General features: G+C 35.2%; 7 protein-coding genes across 14 annotated transcripts in view; 6 read left to right on the top strand and 1 right to left on the bottom strand.

Moving 5' to 3' along the window:
• The window catches only part of LOC117140687 (adenylate cyclase type 2), a 37765-nt gene extending 20403 nt beyond the window's left edge, over positions 1–17362 (bottom strand). For 3 of the 4 annotated variants that reach the window (XM_033303742.1, XM_033303744.1, XM_033303746.1), the window contains exons 1-2: positions 17092–17362; positions 7250–7582 (exon numbers count right to left, since the gene is read on the bottom strand). In XM_033303742.1, the coding sequence (XP_033159633.1) occupies positions 7250–7433 (184 nt within the window). In that variant the 5' untranslated portion in view covers positions 7434–7582; positions 17092–17362. Of the gene's footprint in view, positions 1–7249; positions 7583–16357; positions 16375–17091 lie in introns of those variants that run through there. The other variant, XM_033303743.1, reaches the window with a different exon arrangement.
• On the top strand, positions 1155–2136 carry LOC117140690. Of its 4 annotated transcripts, XM_033303750.1 has the most exons (5): positions 1155–1360; positions 1422–1516; positions 1565–1721; positions 1778–1917; positions 1982–2136. In XM_033303750.1, exons 1-4 carry the CDS (start codon positions 1216–1218, stop codon positions 1867–1869), a joined length of 489 nt encoding a protein of 162 aa, XP_033159641.1. In that variant the 5' UTR covers positions 1155–1215; the 3' UTR covers positions 1870–1917; positions 1982–2136. The 4 variants fall into 4 exon arrangements, with proteins under 4 accessions (XP_033159641.1, XP_033159642.1, XP_033159640.1 ...); XM_033303751.1 differs by having other exon boundaries at positions 1805–2136; XM_033303749.1 differs by having other exon boundaries at positions 1778–2136.
• Positions 2359–3069, top strand: LOC117139154 (the record flags this gene model as incomplete). Its single annotated transcript, XM_033301313.1, is given in 5 exon segments — positions 2359–2449; positions 2507–2542; positions 2600–2685; positions 2738–2900; positions 2960–3069. Coding segments are annotated over 5 exon segments (468 nt in total), but the record flags the coding sequence as incomplete, so codon positions are not given.
• LOC117140691 lies at positions 3065–3884 on the top strand. Its single transcript, XM_033303753.1, has 5 exons — positions 3065–3292; positions 3344–3379; positions 3443–3513; positions 3578–3740; positions 3799–3884. Exons 1-5 carry the CDS (start codon positions 3184–3186, stop codon positions 3882–3884), a joined length of 465 nt encoding a protein of 154 aa, XP_033159644.1. The 5' UTR covers positions 3065–3183.
• LOC117140688 lies at positions 4027–4860 on the top strand. The gene is made up of 4 exons (XM_033303747.1): positions 4027–4164; positions 4220–4390; positions 4456–4666; positions 4751–4860. Exons 1-4 carry the CDS (start codon positions 4029–4031, stop codon positions 4821–4823), a joined length of 591 nt encoding a protein of 196 aa, XP_033159638.1. The 5' UTR covers positions 4027–4028; the 3' UTR covers positions 4824–4860.
• Positions 4836–5629, top strand: LOC117140689. The gene is made up of 3 exons (XM_033303748.1): positions 4836–5005; positions 5063–5233; positions 5289–5629. Exons 1-3 carry the CDS (start codon positions 4903–4905, stop codon positions 5510–5512), a joined length of 498 nt encoding a protein of 165 aa, XP_033159639.1. The 5' UTR covers positions 4836–4902; the 3' UTR covers positions 5513–5629.
• LOC117140693 lies at positions 5757–12563 on the top strand. Of its 2 annotated transcripts, none has more exons than XM_033303755.1 (4): positions 5757–5880; positions 5947–6117; positions 6168–6815; positions 12519–12563. In XM_033303755.1, the coding sequence occupies exons 1-3, from the start codon at positions 5811–5813 to the stop codon at positions 6368–6370; spliced, it is 444 nt and encodes a 147-aa protein (XP_033159646.1). In that variant the 5' UTR covers positions 5757–5810; the 3' UTR covers positions 6371–6815; positions 12519–12563. The 2 variants fall into 2 exon arrangements, with proteins under 2 accessions (XP_033159646.1, XP_033159645.1); XM_033303754.1 differs by lacking the exon at positions 12519–12563 and adding an exon at positions 6864–6936.
• Positions 17363–19081: the final 1719 nt, after the last annotated feature.

The raw sequence follows: 19081 nt of genomic DNA, 5'->3' as shown, positions 1-19081 counted from the left end.
GCATCAACAACAAGTGCAGGGAATGGAGTGGCCTGGGATGGGCTATGGATGGATGGTGATGGGGATGGGACCATGCTGAATACCGTCTCATCGACACTTTTTCATTGAATTCAATTAAAAGCGAAATTGAAAATTGAAATTCAATTAAGATGCTATAAATACGGCAGGGATGGGGTGCCAGGGTGCCATGCGAGGGCAGAGAGGATAGAGGATACAGGATACTGTGGAAGCATTCCCGGATAGAAAGGACTCGTGGCAATGATGATAGATGAGCTGCCAGTGGCTGCTGGAAGTGGATGAAAGAGATTCCATCGATCTGTGTATTGGCCAGGAGCTTCGAGCGGGGCTTATGATATGTGACATGGCCTTTTTTTTGAACTTACTCTACTTGCTGTTTTTTCTGACATTTAATGGGGCATCAACACCAACATGTTGGCATTGATGACAAATAAATTGATGCTGCAATCAATCAAAAGTAAAGCAACCATATGGTGCACCATGATAATCAAGTCTGGGAAAACAATACACTAATCTGATTAGGCTCATTAGTTAACCACCATATAATATTGTCTTATTAGGCTTCGTCTTCACATTTCCATGAAATATTGCCTTTGAGCCACCTAATCAATTCTTGTTTGCTAATAAAATCTTTTATAATTGGGGGCTAATTGGCAATTTATGGAATTAAAGCCCACTTTGCAAAATATTTTGTCACTCATTGAACTTAGTTTAAATTAGTGAACTTTTGCTATAATAAGTCCTCTTTAACACTCGCTTTAAGTAAATCCATGATGCGAGTGTTCTTTAATAATCACAAACCTTAGAAATCACCCCCTATTTTCCAGTCTATTTAAAACATAATTTTTAGACGGCTGCTGCTTTCAATTAACGCATTAGGCAAGGAAAAGGCAGCAGTTTGACTTTGCTCAGTGGATAATGTGCAAAAAAAAAATGGAGACCAAGGGACTTTGTCTAACTTTTCCGAAAGGCTAAAGTTTCCGTGGGAGGACGAGGTCGTTCGAAACTTTGTTGAAAATGACAGACTGCAGTGACCTAAAACCAGAGGAGATGCAGCAATTCGCAATTCACTTTCCCCAGCTGATGTAAAGAAAGTTAAAGTTTGTGGAGTTTTAAAGTTGAAAGCGGTTGGCATTATTTGTCAAACATGGAACTGTATTTTCTAAAATTTATAGCAACGTATTTTTCCTATTTTTGATGCCATTTTTAAGAAAGCTGGTCAGACAAGAATTTTGCTTTTGCATCTCGCTGACATCTGGATGCATCATAGTTGCATTCTACACACTGTTTTTCGGGTTCATTAACGCAGGAACCACTGTGGATGAGGTTATATACAAGGACAGTGAGTTGGAAAAGTCGGAAAATAGAATTTTTGAGAACTAATAGCTAAGCCCAATCAACAGCACTCAAGACTGATGTATATGCGAAGTGGTTCAATGTATTTCATATAGCCCTGATGATCGCAGCTGCAGTTATCCTGCTGGTCTCTATTATGACGGTGAGAAAAAAACACTTTCTATAACTATTCTAATAAAATTCCTTTCAGAAGTACTTAAGGATCGTTTTCGTCTGGATGGCCATGTTCATCGTTCATATGATATCCTACTACATCGTCTTCAATGCTTTGATTAATGTTCGCAATCCGTTCTTCAAAAGTGCTGTCTATGCGATTATATATGTCTTCGTGAATTTAGTGACGTTGGGTAAAACATTTATATTGAAAATCTCTATTCTCGAAAGTTATGCTCCAGCTTTTCAGGCATCGATTTATTTTGTGTGCTCAAAGTCTACACGTATTATTATGTAAAAACGCATCCAGATGAATTCAGACCAGTTTGTGTGGATAAGTGAGAGGATGTCCTTAAAAATTAAATGGAGATCAGCGAAATTGAATTTCAAGTGAGAGGATGATGCTTTTGCTGTGCTAATATGGCAGACTCAATTTTCTTTATAATTTCATTAGCATCTTGATGAGAACTGAAAACGATTCCACGCGTGCCTGACGAACACGACACACATCGGGCTGGAAATTCTAGGCTAATGCTAATGAGGCCATAATACAGATTGCTTAAGTTGTGATTATGCAAAAAAGTTAATACCACAATAAAGAAGATATGGCGGAAAATGTGAAGGCAATTTCGTTTAAATTTGGCGCCAACAGCTGGGCCTAAAAGTTCCGCAATGTACATAAATTACGTATACGATTTGCGGTTCATAAAAATCTCGTATCTTGTATATAGAAATTAACAAAAAATTGTTTTGATAATTTAAAATATACGCATATTAATATATATTCAAAATATAAGTTAATAAAAATATTATGCATTGCATTTCCTGTCAAAACGTCTGAAATTGGGATGTATACTGATTGCATTGGCTGGAATTTTTTTGGCTGGCACGAACATTGACTATATTCTGCTTTGTTTAAATAGTAAATATATATTCACATTGGTATAAATATTTCGCATTAAAGTTAGTGCTTTCACAGGAACCTATTTCAGAGAAATGCAGAACGAATTCGCAGGTAAGTAAGCAAATTCAACGATTCAATAATATTCAATAAATTCTTTTTATTACCCAGAACACGGTCTCTACACTGTGATACAAATGTATCCAGATTTGTTAAATATCTTGGCATCGGTCATGCTAATATTTGCAATCATATCGGTATGTATATAATAATAATAAAGGTGATTTTTTACAAAATAAATGTATTTAGCAATATGGTTGGCTGTTTTGGACCACTCTATTCTTTCAAGCATTTCAGGCAGTCTACTTTCTTATTTTCAGTTTTACTCCAGCATCATTGGGTTCGAATTTAATTTTAAATGAGAGTATTTGACACAATTTAACCTATTGGATTTACGTGCTTCTTTGGCTAAGTAGGTAGGTATAAGGTGTAGTACATAAAAAAAAAAAGTAAATAACTTGTTTTTTTTAGCACTGACAACGTATTTCATGTACATAGTATATTCGTACTATCGGCAATTAAAACCGGGGGCAACTGAAAATATGGCGGAGGGATTGGAGTAATAACTAATAAGAAAATAACTTTACAACTTAGTATTTAAGGATTTTTTTGTATTTACAACTGCTACTGTGTAGCATTGGATTTATCGTCATTATAAATAAACTACATGTAAATACAAACAATTGTTTGATGAAATGTGGCGAGCGGAAAATTTCTGTTTTTGTATGAAACTGCGAATTGGATGCACAGTTATAGCTTTTTTCACGCTTTTCCTCTGCGCCGCACACCTGGTGGAGTTTTTTCGTAAATAACTACTATATGCTTTCCAAATAAGTTTTTAACTATATATTACAGGATTGAAGGATCCTTATAGCTTTGCTCAGGCGTCGGGTAAAAGACCAAATATTAAAGTAAATCCATTTGCTAAAATTGTATATATGTGCTGAATTTCAGACTGGTTTAATCTTCTTTGGGGCCTCTTCCATATGCTGGCATCTCTGTGTTTATCTTACTCCGTGCTGGTGGTAATTAATGAACTTGCATTGATTATAATAATTAATAATAAATAAATTTATTGATAATTTTTAGGGGTCTCTCCTACCCATCTGGAGTTACATAATTATCGAGGCATCTTACTTGATCTTCATAATCATTTATGCCTCAATAACTTGTGCACTGAAAATAAATACGTATGCGAACTATGGACAAACGTACTCGATCCTTTACTGGATTTTAATAATCTTTATTTGTGGTAAGTTCAGCTACAAAATAGATTTAATGTTTAGTTTATCCTTAAGTTCTTTACCTAGTGATAACGGCCTACTTCTTTTGGATAGTCATATCGTGTTATTTCCTAATAAAGCAACAACGACTGCAAGGAAGTTTAAAATTATAGCAAAATATAAAAATAAAATAAATAAAGTTTCGAGCATAAATAACATTAAATTTATTGAATAAATTGAATGAAAATACATTATTTTTGTTGTTAAAATTAAAGCTTACCTTCAAGTAGGCTTCGAACTACATATTACTATTATTCATGTTTTTTTTTTCAAAAATAATACAAAAAATGAAATTTAAATTAATTATACTTTACACACTCTCTTTTGTTTGCGAAGTTGCCATTTCAGTAAATTCAACATTTGAAAAGGGCATTCGAAAGTTCTACAATACGGGTAATTGTAAACCAAAGTTAAATTTTGATTTGAGTTTTACATTTTTTTCACACAGCTGACCATAACCAAGGTTTTCCCATTTGTGGAAATTGTACAAACATAAAAAACGTGCATAAAAATACAGGATTTACATGCCATTTCGAAGATGAAAGACAGGTGGAAAATAAGTTTGGCGAGACAGATGATAAATATGCGCATTGTGTGCCAAAGGATTACGTTATCAATGGTAAGTTAAAGAGTTATATAAGTTAGATATATGTAGGTCCAAACATTCCAAATTTCCAATTATAGGGGAAGTTAAAAACTATTGCTGCTTTTGGTCGCCGAAATCGGGATGTTCAGCTGTCATCGGAAGGCTTTTGTTCGATAAAAGCTCCGATTATTGCGATACTTGCAGGGGATCTTGTTCCGGATTAAAATATTCCGACGACTCGGTGGGAAGCAATAAAATTCCGGAATATGGGTTCATAATGGCAATGCTTATTTCCGAACTGTGGATTTGGTAGGGCGGATCACTAGTTGTAGTCCTACAATCATACTCAAATATTGTGCTAAAAAAACTTAAAAATAAATCTATTTCTTCTAGTAATTCGGAAACCAGTAAATTACACTACAAACTCCTCAGCTTCAAAAATTTCATAAATTGCCAAGCATGTTAGGCGAAGATCAAATTGTCAAATTAACGGAAACAGACATTTTTTTAAAATAATTGACTCTGTTTATTATATAAATTATGAAATGAAATTTTTTGTATTGCTAGTTTACATTTGCTTGGCTCTCAAGTGCGGGAAACCGATAAACGTACAAATTTACCATACTTCCACAACGCCTTTCTCTTCAGGTAAATGAATTAATAAAATTTTATTTAATTTGAAACTATTTCTATTTGATTGCATAGCCGATCATGAAATTGCATTTCCGGCTTGCGCAAATTGTTCAAGTGAAAAGAACTTTCGTACCAACACTGATTACTATTGCCATTTCGAAGATGACTCGGCCATTGAGGAAAATTTTGGAGAATGGAAAAATACTTATCCGGATTGCCTGCCAGACCACTTTATTGCAACTCGTGAGTCCTTCGTAAATTGGGCCAGTCAATTGTTTACCCATGTATCGTCTAATAGGGAAAATAAAAGCGTATTGCTGCTTTTGGTCACCGAAATTGGGATGCTCTGCGCTGATCGGCAGGAAGTTCTACGATAAGAAAATATATAGCTGCAAGACTTGCAGACGATTTTGCAGCGGAACTAAGCAGACCTATATCGATGATACGGATGGCAGTGATAGGGTCTCGGGATCCTACGGATCCTCAGTTTTACTGGCCTTTCTGCTACTCAGCATATGCTAGGATAAGCTATAAATGCAGAGTAGTATGTGATTTTTATATAATTTATATTTTTGGACCCATCAAATTAACCATAACTAACTGCAAATAAAAGTGTGTCCATAGTTATATACATATCTGATACCCTTTATAATGCGATTATGTGTTTCAATGAGTATGCGTTAGTCTGATTAGCTCAGCAATGGCCAGATACGATTAAATAAAGCTCTTTTCCATTCAAAATCTATTTTTTAACCAAGTTGACAATGACAAAACTCTCAAAATATTAAGTACACATTCCTTTAAAATCGCTTTTATAAGAATGCTAATACAGGTTTTAGTGTTTTTTTTACTTTACCGAAATACTTTGGCAGATTGTGGTCATAATCATTGTAAGTACCCTCGTTATAAGCAAGGTAGTACTCATTTTATTACACTTTTATTTATTGATTTTTAAGCGGCTGTCCAAGATCACTACGATTGTGGCTGTTGTTCGGGCATAAGTAACAACAATGGCAAGGTGGTTGGGTTCCATTGCCATAAAGATGACCAAAACTCAATTTTAAGATATGCTTCGGATGAGGAAAGTGCGTTTCCTGAATGTGTGCCGAACTGTTTTGAGATAAAATGTAAGTCAATAGAGATTTAATCACTCACTTATGGCCATTTAACACTCCAGATCCCATTGAGGAATACTGCTGTTTCTGGTCACCGAATCTGGGCTGTACGATACTGGTTAATGAAAAGTATTTCAGCAATAAAGACGTGTGCAATAACTGCAAGTATTTTTGCCAAAGAACAACAGGAGATGGAAGGAGCTCAAGTTATCCACAGAAACTCATTTTGCTACTCTCATTACTGCTGATCGGTTGCACTTACTAACAGAACTGAAAGTTCATAATTGCCCTTCTTCTTCAATAAAGAGAGTTACTTTGCATTAATCCTAGCCCACTCAAGGAACCCGAGTTAATCAAAAATTAATAGTGAAAGTAACTCTTTGGCCATCATTATCATTGTTATCATTATGAACTGTGCCCAGGCCGGGGCAAATTTAATTAAAATAACAAACGCGCGATGTTCCAAAGAACATGGAAATGGAAGTGGAAATGGGGAGACCCCGATGTTATCGTGACAAGCCCAAATTAAGTAGCGCACGGGGTTACATCAGCCAGCCAGGGGACAAAACCGGCGGTTTGGGCACTCAATTTAAAGACCTGACCAAACCAAGGCAACCAGCGAGTATGGCCATGAGTTGGCCAGAAGATGAATGGCAACCGAGCCGGAGGCTCATTTCATAGACCAACAGCCAAGCTGAAAATTAAACCCGGTAAGTTGGACACCAGAAAGTTATAATGAATAATATTTCGGTTTCCAGTTTTGAGTACTATACGTTTCGAAGCCAAAAACTACAAGAGTATGATGTTTCTTAATTTTAAAATGCATGGGCAATGCTGTAAATATTTGTATATATTTACTACAAATAAATCTTAAAATAAGAATATAATTGTAGTAACTACGAATTTTAATTTTGGACTGTTCCTATGGCAGCTATATAATATAAAGGTGCCAAAATTAAGCTGTTGTATAACGAATTAAAGCGTTTTATGCTTAAAAACAACAGTATTTTGGTAGTATTAAAGAAAACCTAATTCTTATTTAAGCTCCACCGTCTTCGAAGTATAAAAAACGCTCCCTTTGTGAAACTAATTTGATTTGAAGCAGCTTTTCCATTCGGGGATTAACGAGGATTTTCACACTCACCCGTGGTTCCATTTTCCTGCTCGCTCAAATCGGCCAGAGATGCCGAAAGGGCGTCATTCATCCTGGCCGCCGATGAAGTCATCGTCTTGGGCTGCGATGCATTTCCGTCGGCCTTAACAATCAGATTCGCTGTTGCATTTGTGCCATTTTCCGTTTTCGCAGTTTCCGCATTGTGATTTACCATGGCGAAAAGCGGGGGCACTCCTCACAGCCGCCAGCTGCGCGTCCTGATTGCCTCACCCTGGACGCGAGTCCTTGCGAGTCCTTCTGCTCCTGGGGATCCAACACTTGTTGCCGACTTCCTTCCTTCCTCCCGGAAATGGAGAAATCCAACTGAAACGAAACGGAAACGGGAGTAACGGTTTAGTTCGAGCTCTTGTCAATAAATAATTGCAATTTCGCTTGTGGCATATGTTTTCCTTATTTAAATATACACTGTGTATATCAATGTATATTTAAATATGTGTAATTATCATTTTGTTTGCCATATATGATTACTTGAAATGCTATATCTACAAACAAATACAACGCATATGTGCAAAAACTGCATCAAATAACCAAACCTGCAAAATTATCTTTTTATATGTTGTTGAGATTTATTTAAAGAGTAGTATTTTATATAAATTTGTATTTGGCAAGTTTATGGAAGAAATTCAAGTATTGTATTGGTTTAACTTTGGTTAAACTTTAAGACAACCCCATCGAGTGGGAACAAGTGTCAGTTTCGAACTTATTGTTCACTTTGTTTGATGTTTGTTAAATGTTGTTCTAGATCCTGCATTTTCCCAACCTATTTCCACATCACTTTTCTTTGCCAGTTGTTTGTACAAAGAAAACATATTGCTCGGTATGTAAATATGTCTTGCTTTTGTGGGCTTCGCTTGAAAGTGTCTATGCAGCAATTAGAAAAGTTCCCAGCCAACACATTTGAGAACGCAACAAAAGTTACTTTTTCTTGGGCACAGCAAGAGATGATAACAATACACTACACAAAAAATAAGTATAAGTTTATTTTTAATTATAAAAAATAAACAGGCATTGCAAGGATGGATAGGAAGTAAGGAAGTAGATTTTATGAACCAAAGAATATTATTTTAAAACTCACTTTCACAAAGCATTTCAAATTTGTTAATATATATCTTTATCTTTCAAATTGTGTAAATGTGCACTGGTTTATATTTCAAAGCATGTAACTTTGATTCGAGTAATTTGGAAGACCAAAAGTGTACTGTGTAATAAATGTCAGTATGTCAAGCCGGCTCGACTGAAGTTCTCGCATATCCTTAAGGCATGCGACACTCTCCTTCCATCTTCGTCCTTTTTCCTTTTAGAATAGAAAGTAAGTTTTCGCAGCTTTTGTGAACCTACCAAACTAAATACACTTTGCTACCATCGTTGTTCATTCAAGTTTGTGAAAGTTTTCTCCTCAGAATTGCTGTGCGTTTTTGCTGGCCGCTTACAGCTGCACCTTTTGGCCAAGTTAAATTGTGTCCGTTTAGTTTTGAGTGGGAGAACGTAAATAAAATCTGGTTTAAAGATACATATCGACAATTGCAGTAATCTGAACCAGAAATAAAGCGAAATTTCACTAATAGATTCAACAAGAATACTGGTATATACTCTTTACTATCTGTTTTATTTCAACGAAAATCGCTTGCAGATATGAAAATGCAAATATACAATTATTGTAAGCAAACGTTGAACTTTATGATTATTGCTATTATAATGATGTCTGCGGTTATAGAAAGGGAATCAGCACATGTGTTGTATATTTCAGAATCACAAATGGTTTTGGGGATTATTACTTTAGTATATGTGATATCTGCACGGAAATATAATACTTTCTGTTTCAGATATATATAAAAAACTTTTATTTAAAGTATTTGATCATAAATTGTTCCAATTCCGTGTACACTCAGAGAAAAAACCGTTCTCAACGATCTCGATTTGAGAATTTCGAACTCAAAATCATGCTCAGCATACTCAGATCGAGATCGAAACTTTCTCAAATTGCAAATGGCTTTGCTCTCATTTGGCTCTCTCTCTCTCTCTCGTTTTTTTCAGCTCTCTTTCACAATCATAAGCCCGATACTTCAAAAATGTCAAAATTTAGATCGTTTTCTTCTCGAAATTAAGAAGCTTTCTTTAAATGGGAATTATTGCTGCCACAGAGTACTTTTTTCGTTCTCAATTTTTCTGGTAATTGCACACCAATTGCTTATATAATTTTGTAAAGAGTCTGCTCCTATGGCAAGGAAAATCTTGTCTAATTTACCCTTGCTCCAAGACCTTAGATGTGCCACACAATAAAGCCACTGATAGACTCAAGTCCAACTCGAATTCATTGTCATTTACACCTCTGTCTCGTTTTCATTGTGGACACTTGTGGAATTTCGCCTTTGCAAACACACGACTGCAAAACGGCGACCGCTCGTTTGACCCCTGTCCATAAAAAACAGAAAAAACGCAGAAACTACTCATAAATAAATATACAGAGATCCATTGTTGTTTAGCCGCATTTTGCTGGGTTTTTTGGAGGGGTTCGGTTCTTTTTTTCGAAACTGTTTTGTTTGGCTTGGCTCGCTTATGGCTTTTCATTTTCCTTCTATTTTTTTTTTAGAAAAACAAGGGGGTTTGTTTACGCTTTGGCAAATGGCAAAAGGGGTGCTTCGGTTTAGTGCAGCGGCGGTGGAAAAATAAAACGAAATGGAAATAAATAAACAAAACGTTTTGCTGGCTGCTTAAATTCGTATAAAGATTGCTCTCTAGTTTGTTTATGAATTTGCCAAATATTCGATTGTAGTCTTTTGCACTTGATATGGAAAACGAGGTACTTTATAAAGTATACCAATTTTAATAAAATTTACTTACATTTTTTAGATAGGATTTTAATTGAATGCAATTAAATTTAAATTAAACACAACGAAATTGCCCTAATTTGTTTCATCTTTTACAATTGCTGTAAAAGAAAAAGCCTTTAAGTACCTTTTCACTTTGTAAACAAAAGTTTTTGCTTAAATGCCCATTCCCTGCGTCTAATTTGCTCGCGTAAACATTTTATGAATTATCTGCAGTTTAGCCATAAGCCATAAATATGGCAGTGTAATGTGCATTTCCTTGCAAATCTGCATTGCTATATTTTTACAGCTAGCCGGCGAACGTGGCGGATGAGCAATCTCATTCGCACTTCGCTAATTCGCGATTTCGCTCTCGTTCTCTGGAGAAATGCACTGAGAGCAAGGCCGCGGCCAATTATCTTAATTTTTGCATTTAACTTATTATCATAATTATCATATTTGGAATTTGTGTGTGAGGCAGTGGAGTGGATAGAACGGTTGGAATTCATAAACCACCTTTATCATCGCAGCTTTAAAGGTGCGCGACATTATTCGCAGTATATAAACGTATAAAATGTGTGTGTTTATACGTTCAATTTGACAAATTTTATAACCATTTGTAACCCCAAAAAAACCCACACTCCCATTCAAGCCCGCGGTTATATTATTTTTTCTCCTTTTTTTAAACATTTGTATACAATATTATTGGAACTTTGTGCTCTTTGAACGATGAGCCTTCGAGTGTTTTGTGTTTGTTGTTTGAAATTGATTAAAGTAGAACCCAACCTTTCATGCAGAAAAACGAGGCATGTTTTTCAAACAATTGTGCGCAGAAAAAAATCAGCCTTAAATATTTTTTATTAATTTATTATTAAATAATTATTATTAAATTAAATTATTAATTTTTAATTAAATTAAGCAAGCAATACATCTATCAAAACTTCTATTTGGAATATTCAGTATTTGCAATGGTTTACTACTAACAAATCATAAACAAGGCTAATATTTTTTCAAGTGTACACTTGATTGAATAACCGCGAGTGCAAGTGTTAGTGTGCCAGTGTGTGCATGTGTGTGTGTGTGCTCATGCGTGTGTGTGTGTGTCTGTTTTTTGTATCTTTGACTTTGATCGCGCATGATTAATGATTACGCCTGTGTTTATTGCCATTGCCACTTGGAGGAGGGATTCGGGAAGTGGGGATAAAACTTTTCTTTCGGGACTTCGATGCCCAGTGTGTGTCTCATCTTTCAACTTGAACACCTCCGCCCAGTGGGGTGGCATATTCTTCGTGCGTTTGTCATCATTTATATATATAATTGGACAAACTTGGCGCACAGTAAACCATATATCACACTGAAGATTAAGGTATTAGAGATTAGTTTATACGAGAAAGATGTTTAAGCCTAAGGTGGCTCATAAATAACAACCGCACGTGTGTCATCAGCAATTTATACGCCTTAGATAAATTTCTTTTAAATATTATTAAATATTAAATATTATTCCAAAATATATATTTAGAGCTTACTAAGGAAACATAAATGTACATAATTTAGTAGATTAACTTCCATTAGTAGCAGCCAAACTGTTGTCCGAATAATAAACTATAAATTTAATTAAAGTTTAGGAGGAACCACAAAAAGGCAGCAAAAGTGCGAATCCAAACTTAGAACACAAGTGAAACTTTCCTAATTCAAAGCCAAAAAAAAAAAAACGAAGAGCAATCCTTGTTTTTGGCTGCAATGCAATTAAAACGAGTGCAGGTCCTGGCATTCTACTCGTGCATTTTCAGGACGCGAGTGGCCGTTCCACATCGACATCGAGTATACGCCACGTTGCAACGCAGCGGGGTAGAGCTCTTCAATGGCAGGCTAATTTTTGTATTCAATGCTTAAATTGCTGTCCAAAAAATAAATATAAATAACAGCCATTATGTGCATGTGTGTGAATGCTGATTCATTAGCCAAACCTTCAATTTCACAGACAGAGGGCCATTTAAATGCGAATTAGGCTAACCGCCCTTTTGGGTTGTGTGTGTGTGTGTGTGGTGTGGTTTCTACACCCTGTGGTGTGTGTTTTAGGGGGCGTGGCTGTTGTGGCTTGCCCCTTCTTGCGGATTAGAGATCCTAGTTCTGTGGTCTCGCCCTGGCACGTCCCATCTTTCCAAATGGTGGGTGGAAGCGTGATTCTGGCCACTTTTGCTGGATGGTGTTTGATTTGATTTGGCTGAGAATGCATAAGCTACTTATGGGTGAAACATCAATTAGTTGAGCTAATTAAGAGGCGGCACAAGAGGATGCCAATGAAAACAGAAGAAAAAGAGCACTACTACTTCATCGATTTTTTCCCATTTATGAAAGCAAACAAATGTTTTTAATAGATAACTAAATTTGTTCTGGTTTCGTTACCAATTAACACATATTTTATTTTACAGCTGGGCAACAAAAGGAAATTCCCATTTCATTGACTGCAATTTTATTGTCCCATAATTATTTTCATGACGTATTCAAGTGGATCGAGTCCGATGCCCATTAAAGTTAATTATCAAAGCCAATTTGAACCGGCTATTCACCAGTTTGAAGCGTTTTCGGGAGCAAAAAGACCTTGATGAGACAATTTAATGAAAATTATCTCCAGAAGCAGCCACAAGTGCCGTGCATTTTGTTCCATTGGATCGCACTAAAATATGCTGTAATTGCTCATTTATGGATACAAAAGAAATGTTCGAACCATGTGCTAAGCGATTTTATTAGCTACCGCCGGCCATTAAAGTCGTCGACATCAAAAGTCTAAAAATACTCTTAGCCAAAAACCAAAAAGAAACCCAAAAAAAGCAGAAAAAAGTAAATATCAAGGAAAAATAAAGGCAAGCGGCTGCCAAAGCAAAACAACAGGTAATTAAGAATACAAATAAACAATGGGAATCTATTGTGAATTTGCGAAATGCATAAAATCGCTTTCCATGCGGCTTTTGAATATTTTGATTTAGATTCGCACCAAGTGGATTCCTTAGTTAGCCGAAATACTTGTGTGTGTCAAAACGAAATATTTGTGCAATGCGCTAGACAAACTTGATTTGCCATAAAATTAAATTTCGCGCCCATTTGGCGATGACCAGTGGAGCGGCCCAGCCCAAAGATTTGTGCAAATGCTCAGCTGCTAGAGGAATAAAATCAATTCTCAAATGCATGGCCAAAAGCCTGGGCAAATAAATCAATATTGGCAATCGGCTGAAAAAAACGTTTTTGAAAAATGTGCCGCGATCACTTGACATTCGCGAGTCGGACACAAGTGTGAAAGGAAATGCTTACAAATCTGTGTGCAAGAACTTTCGACAAATTTTCAGCACTCGGAAATTGATTGCCATAATTTAAGTGTTTATATATAGGCAATATTTCAACAAAGTTCGAACTGCAAATTATTTGCGTCAACGGGTGACGTATGCAAACTGCAATAGATAAATAGATAGGATTAAAACACATACAACTTGAAAATCATACCACACAAAAAAGTGAAATATTGCTCTATAAAAGTCACAATTTATTTGTAAAAAACACACTAATTCATAGAAATTTAAGTGCAGTCAATCCAAACTTATTGTTAACTTTTGTAGCTTATAAAACAAAAGCCTCAGTGTTGTACAATGCATGCACTTTGATGGACATTAAACTTATGTTCTGCAGCTTTTCATTGATGAGAACTCAAAACTTTTACTGAATGCATTTAAGTTTGACAATTGAAAGTCACAGTTTTTGCAATGTTTATCAAATTTAATGTGAAAAATCTACGATGTTCGGCAGCTTTTTAATGATAATAGCTTAAGATGGCTATCTATCGCCATTTAGGAAAACTTTCTCACATTAGTACTCTAGTACTGTATACTTCCTATAATTATACTGCATTTCTTTATTGTTTATAAAGTCTGATTCCTCTGAAAATGTTCTCTTTATTTGTGTTACAATTTTACATTTTTATTGTGTTTATTTCGGCTTGCTTTGCTCTTGTTACCCATCATTAAACATGTTAATTTTTAATTTTGTCTTTTCACACAGCGAACAATAATGTTTAATGACAATCTCAATAATCTTATGCTCTTACATAATCCCAAAGATAAACACTACTTTAAGATGCATTTAATGGGTTTATCTTATAGATGCATATATGTTGGTACATTTATAGTACGAATTGCAAGCTGGCACATTTTCTCTCTGTGCATGCTTTGGAATTTGGCTGACACAGCACACTGGTTGTTGCTGTTTGATTAGGCGTCTAAGTTGACACACGGGGGCACACAAATACAGACGGGCGGACATATAGACGGATCGGGCGACTGACAGAAAGTCCCTCATATATAGACACCCATATACTTGCGGCGAACTCGAGCGTCGGACATGGGCACATGTGTTGAAAATTTAACAGAAATGTGCAAATTTAATTAAATTCAAACGAGAAATAAATATAAATAAGCTTCATTCACACATGTATGTACGTACGTATAGTACGTAGATCTTGTGAAAATAAGAAGCTGTGTGACCCAAGGAAAAATAACAAAAACAACAAGCAGAGTGCTGCTGCAATTGTGTACGTACATAACATAAATAAAAACGCAATTTTCACAATTTTTTAAACTTGACAAAGTCAAGTCACAGAGGAAAGCACAAACGCAACACTAGACAACAAATTCGCAAAGGCAATAATATAAATTTTCAAGTTTAAGGCAAACTATAAAATATAAGCTATTTTATATATTTATATTTTTTATTATTTTTTATTAATATTTAGTCATATTATAACTAATGCTTTTGTTAACTAGTGTACAGCGCAGAGAGGCCCTTGCAAAACGTGTGATCTGTAAGTGCTGTAAATTAGCCAAAACCCCAAATACTATGTGCACTAATTTATATTTATATTTATGTTTATAGTCCAGCAGGAAAGATAAGGTCTCTAAAATGTAGACTGGCCGAGAAGAAGAAGAAAAGAGTTAAGCTGATAAGGCATTTTCCAAATAATAATAATAATGCAAGCCCCTTTTTTAATGACTCACAGCACACTGCACGTCATTACTCATTGCTAGTTTGTGATATTATTTGTGATAACTGAATTTAATTCCTTAACTTTCAGCGAGCAGTGACAATCATTCGATTGGGAAATATAGAACAGGCTTGGCCGCTGCGAATTTAAAATATAATTTGTCTCATTGGACTTAGTGGCGGCTTCAATAAAGCATTTTATCGCCGCTATCGCCATTTGATAATGGGCCTGGCCAAAAGCAAATGGCCCGAAGTAAAAAACGCGCCCAGGTCGCTTCTTCAATTTCTTTTTTTTGTTTGTTATCGGCGGAGCATATGGCTTTGATTTGGTTTTTATTTTCACTTATTCATACTATATATATACATATATATACACGAAAGGCGTGACACTTTTTATAGAATCTCAACTCGGTTCTTTACCATAAAGATAAGAACTGAAAGCTGGAAAGAAAAAAAATGATCTGCGTTGAGTGGGGGCGTTAATTTATTAATGCGGAGCCAAAACAGAAATCTGCGAGAACACTTTTATAACTTGATTTATTTAAAGACAACGGCATTTGGCAAACGAATCCGTTGAGTTGGTGTTGCTAAATGTGTGCTTTAATTTAAAAATAAATCGAAATTATGAGCCAAGAGCCAGAAGGACATTGGCAAAGGTCATTGTTGACATAAGGAGGCAGCACAGTTAAAAGCTTTTAATTAGATCGCAATTTATGGTGGGCATTATCAAATGGAATACCATAGCTGCTAGTATTTATCAGAATTAGAAATTGCAACCAAAAAAGCTAACAAAGCCAAACCAATTGGCCTACAAACAGTTGTGTTCAAATAAATAGATCTTAGATAAGCAGTTGGAAAATAAATATTATTATATATCTTATATTTAGACAGTTTAAGAATTTCCAAGACTTCGAACTTGCAGAAAGAGCGTTTATGTTTTTTAACTCAAACCAATTACTCTTGAAAATTATTGAATGCTCAAGAATGTTAAAATCTTATTAGATCAATCAAGTGCGATATATATTTTATTGCATGTTGGAATGTGTTTGCTAAAACATTCTAAAAACGCGGGCGCATTAATTTGAGCACAGCTGTATAGGAAAACATATAGATAATATGTACATATATATTTTGTATCACTTTTTCCAACCGATCTTCACACACATAGCAACTCGTTTGGCCAATGAAGAAAAAGTTTCTAATAAAAAACCACTAAAAACAACAAAATAGCAACAATAATAACCAGAACAGACGCCGAAATCGCCAGCAGCTGCCAAGCGGCATTAATTTAATTTGTTGCTTTAATTCGGTGGCACTTGTTGTTGTTGTTGTTGCTGCTGCGGCGACATTGCTTTTATTGTAATTAATAAACGGCTAACAAAAAGGCAAATATAAATAAATAAGTTTGTAGAAAACCCAGATCAGATGCGATTAGCACTATCGCAATGAGCAGCAACGAAAAAGAGATATTTACATATATATATATATATATTCCGATCTGTCGCAAATTCAGATTCAGATCGCATGGCATTTTTTGTATTTTTTGGTATTTTTAGCTAATTTTAGTTGCTATTGAGCTTGGCAATTAGTTACACTCGATTATTCGATGTTTGTGTTTTCTATTTGTATTTGTTGTTGAATTGGTTTTGTTTGCGAAACGGAAGGAAATCAGCTTATGCATTTCATAGGCCAACAATGAAATAAACTACTTGAGTGATGCCAATTTAATTATGTGCATGGTTGGGCTCTTTTATTCAAATTAGTTAGTTAATTAATTAAAGTTCCAAAAGTTTCCATTTCGAAGATGGGAGTGCACGTTTTTTTGCTCAGAATGGAAATTTTTTACAGCAGTAGCACGTGATACGATGTTTGTTTTATTTAGTTGTTAAACAAACTTCCAATTCACAGTAAATTGTATTATATCTCTACAGTTTGTTGTCCATTACTCGCATGATTTATAAATAATTTGTACAATACCTAATTGCTGCTCGTCTAATCCTCTGTTGTTGTTTGTTTCCTAATCATTTGAAGCAATAAATCTATTTAACTATATATATTTGTGCATTGCATAGATGCGGAGACATTTCCCAATGGCACATTTTGTTTAAAAAATACACATTAACACATTCACACACTCGCACACACACACGCGCACACTTGCTATTTCCGATGCAAGGAAACGCGCGAAAAACGCGACCGCCTGTAAACCGCTTGTCAATCGCTTTCGAAACGCCAACGAACCGCACCCGTTCACGTTCTAATCAGAACTGAGACTGAGCAACCGAATGTCCAACAGGCTGAACGAACCCACTCCCACAGCAACATGTTGCCGACCTTGCCGAATGAGCGGCAGCAAATCATGTTCGAGAGAGCCAATTGCCGAAAAGAGAGCGTGTGAGAGAAAACGTTGGACTCGGTGTTTTCATTTTGAAAATTAAATAACAATAATAATTCGAGGCGCCGGTACTCTTTAAATGCAAAACGATCGTGATTGAACAACAGAAATGGGATTTTAGATTGTAGATGCTTTATATAATGTGTAATAATAATTTATTACTAGAAAAGAGGGGTAAATAAAGCAGTTTTAAGACACTTACTCAAGTAGCTAAGAAATTTGTTGCATGAAATTAGGCGCAATTGACTCAATTAAACATTACTCATCCGTCATATAACAATATAACAAAATTTAATTAAATAAGATAAGATTCAAACTTTTGCTTTGGAAGAAAAACATAAAAGGTAAAAAAAACATTGCAAAATCCATTAATGTTATAGCCATCAAGTTAAAATAAAAAGAGTCGAAATACAAACTATTATTAGCTTGCTGATTGGATTTCAATGATTTCCAATGTTCAAGGCTAACGAATAACCATAATTAAAAAAAGAAGATACTCATGTGCACTGAACTGTGCTATTACTTATGCTAAACTGCTGATACTACTGTAATACAATCTTAACACGGTATTAAATGCAAATTTAAATTAAGAACGGCATAAAGATTATTTTTGTAACTTAGCTTAGTAATTAATGTTGCTACAGTAAGCGAGAAGACTGTTCCAAATCCATTCCAAGTGCGGACTAGTCAATGAATTAATCATTATAAAATCTGACAGAAAGCCATTAAATACAAACATATATAAAATCGCCAACTTTAATCTTTTCAAGTATGTTCTTGAAATTGCAATTCAATTTGCAATAGTGCCGCTGCTATCAAGCAAAGGTCTAATCTATAGGCTACTTGTGACGGTTACCTAATAGATATTCCCCCAGCTGATTATGATTCTAATCATTCAACGTTTCCTTTATACCCCTTACTTAAATAAAAAATGTTTAAACTATTTTATAAGCTATTCAGTATATGCTCTATATATCAAACAGATACAGCTTTGATTTGCACCCGATGCAGTTGACACCGACCCCAGTTTCCTGAAATTAAATTACTTACTAGGTGCTCAGCTCAGTTCATTGTCAGTTAATTTCAAACTAAGCAGGATATTGTCAACACTCGTTTTCCAATCCCCTGGATTGTCCTGTTTTCCTGTTTCCCCAGTGTGGGAAAATGTTTGAGCTGCTTTGTTGGCACACAAACACCTGGACAAAGTAAGTGCTTTGCTTGCAGTGTGTTTGCTGACTTGTGCAATTTCCGTCTGACAACACGGGGCGTATACGTAATGAACTCTGACAGAACTTGGCCAACATATGTCCGCAAAGTTGGCCATTATAGGAGCAGAAATATATATATGCAAACAGAATGTTTGCTTATTGATATTATTAAGCTTAGATGTGCTTTATTTTTAATTGGATTCGGTGCAATTTTATATAACAACTGGCATGGATTAGCTAAACAAGCCTATCTTAATTACTTTTAAAATAAAAATGCCCATTGAAAGCGCAAATAAATATAGTGCAATTCCCATATATGTTTCGCATTATAGAATTTCTTATTCATTAACATTAATTGGTGGCT

This window comes from Drosophila mauritiana, chromosome 3L (assembly GCF_004382145.1).
Source record: "Drosophila mauritiana strain mau12 chromosome 3L, ASM438214v1, whole genome shotgun sequence".
Classification (NCBI taxonomy): domain Eukaryota; kingdom Metazoa; phylum Arthropoda; class Insecta; order Diptera; family Drosophilidae; genus Drosophila; species Drosophila mauritiana.
This window is presented reverse-complemented; position numbering and strand designations above follow the sequence as displayed.

Coding starts and splice junctions, on each gene's coding strand:
- LOC117140689 (XM_033303748.1), top strand. CDS start 4,903: ATGAAATTTTTTGTATTGCTAGTTTACATTTGCTTGGCTCTCAAGTGC. Junction 5,006..5,062: donor CACAACGCCTTTCTCTTCAG/GTAAATGAATTA, acceptor TTGATTGCATAG/CCGATCATGAAATTGCATTT. Junction 5,234..5,288: donor AGACCACTTTATTGCAACTC/GTGAGTCCTTCG, acceptor ATCGTCTAATAG/GGAAAATAAAAGCGTATTGC.
- LOC117140693 (XM_033303755.1), top strand. CDS start 5,811: ATGCTAATACAGGTTTTAGTGTTTTTTTTACTTTACCGAAATACTTTG. Junction 5,881..5,946: donor AGATTGTGGTCATAATCATT/GTAAGTACCCTC, acceptor TTGATTTTTAAG/CGGCTGTCCAAGATCACTAC. Junction 6,118..6,167: donor GAACTGTTTTGAGATAAAAT/GTAAGTCAATAG, acceptor TTAACACTCCAG/ATCCCATTGAGGAATACTGC.
- LOC117140688 (XM_033303747.1), top strand. CDS start 4,029: ATGTTTTTTTTTTCAAAAATAATACAAAAAATGAAATTTAAATTAATT. Junction 4,165..4,219: donor TCGAAAGTTCTACAATACGG/GTAATTGTAAAC, acceptor TTTTTCACACAG/CTGACCATAACCAAGGTTTT. Junction 4,391..4,455: donor AAAGGATTACGTTATCAATG/GTAAGTTAAAGA, acceptor TTCCAATTATAG/GGGAAGTTAAAAACTATTGC.
- LOC117140690 (XM_033303750.1), top strand. CDS start 1,216: ATGCCATTTTTAAGAAAGCTGGTCAGACAAGAATTTTGCTTTTGCATC. Junction 1,361..1,421: donor TGAGGTTATATACAAGGACA/GTGAGTTGGAAA, acceptor CCCAATCAACAG/CACTCAAGACTGATGTATAT. Junction 1,517..1,564: donor TGCTGGTCTCTATTATGACG/GTGAGAAAAAAA, acceptor AATTCCTTTCAG/AAGTACTTAAGGATCGTTTT.
- LOC117140691 (XM_033303753.1), top strand. CDS start 3,184: ATGTGGCGAGCGGAAAATTTCTGTTTTTGTATGAAACTGCGAATTGGA. Junction 3,380..3,442: donor TAGCTTTGCTCAGGCGTCGG/GTAAAAGACCAA, acceptor GCTGAATTTCAG/ACTGGTTTAATCTTCTTTGG. Junction 3,514..3,577: donor TATCTTACTCCGTGCTGGTG/GTAATTAATGAA, acceptor GATAATTTTTAG/GGGTCTCTCCTACCCATCTG.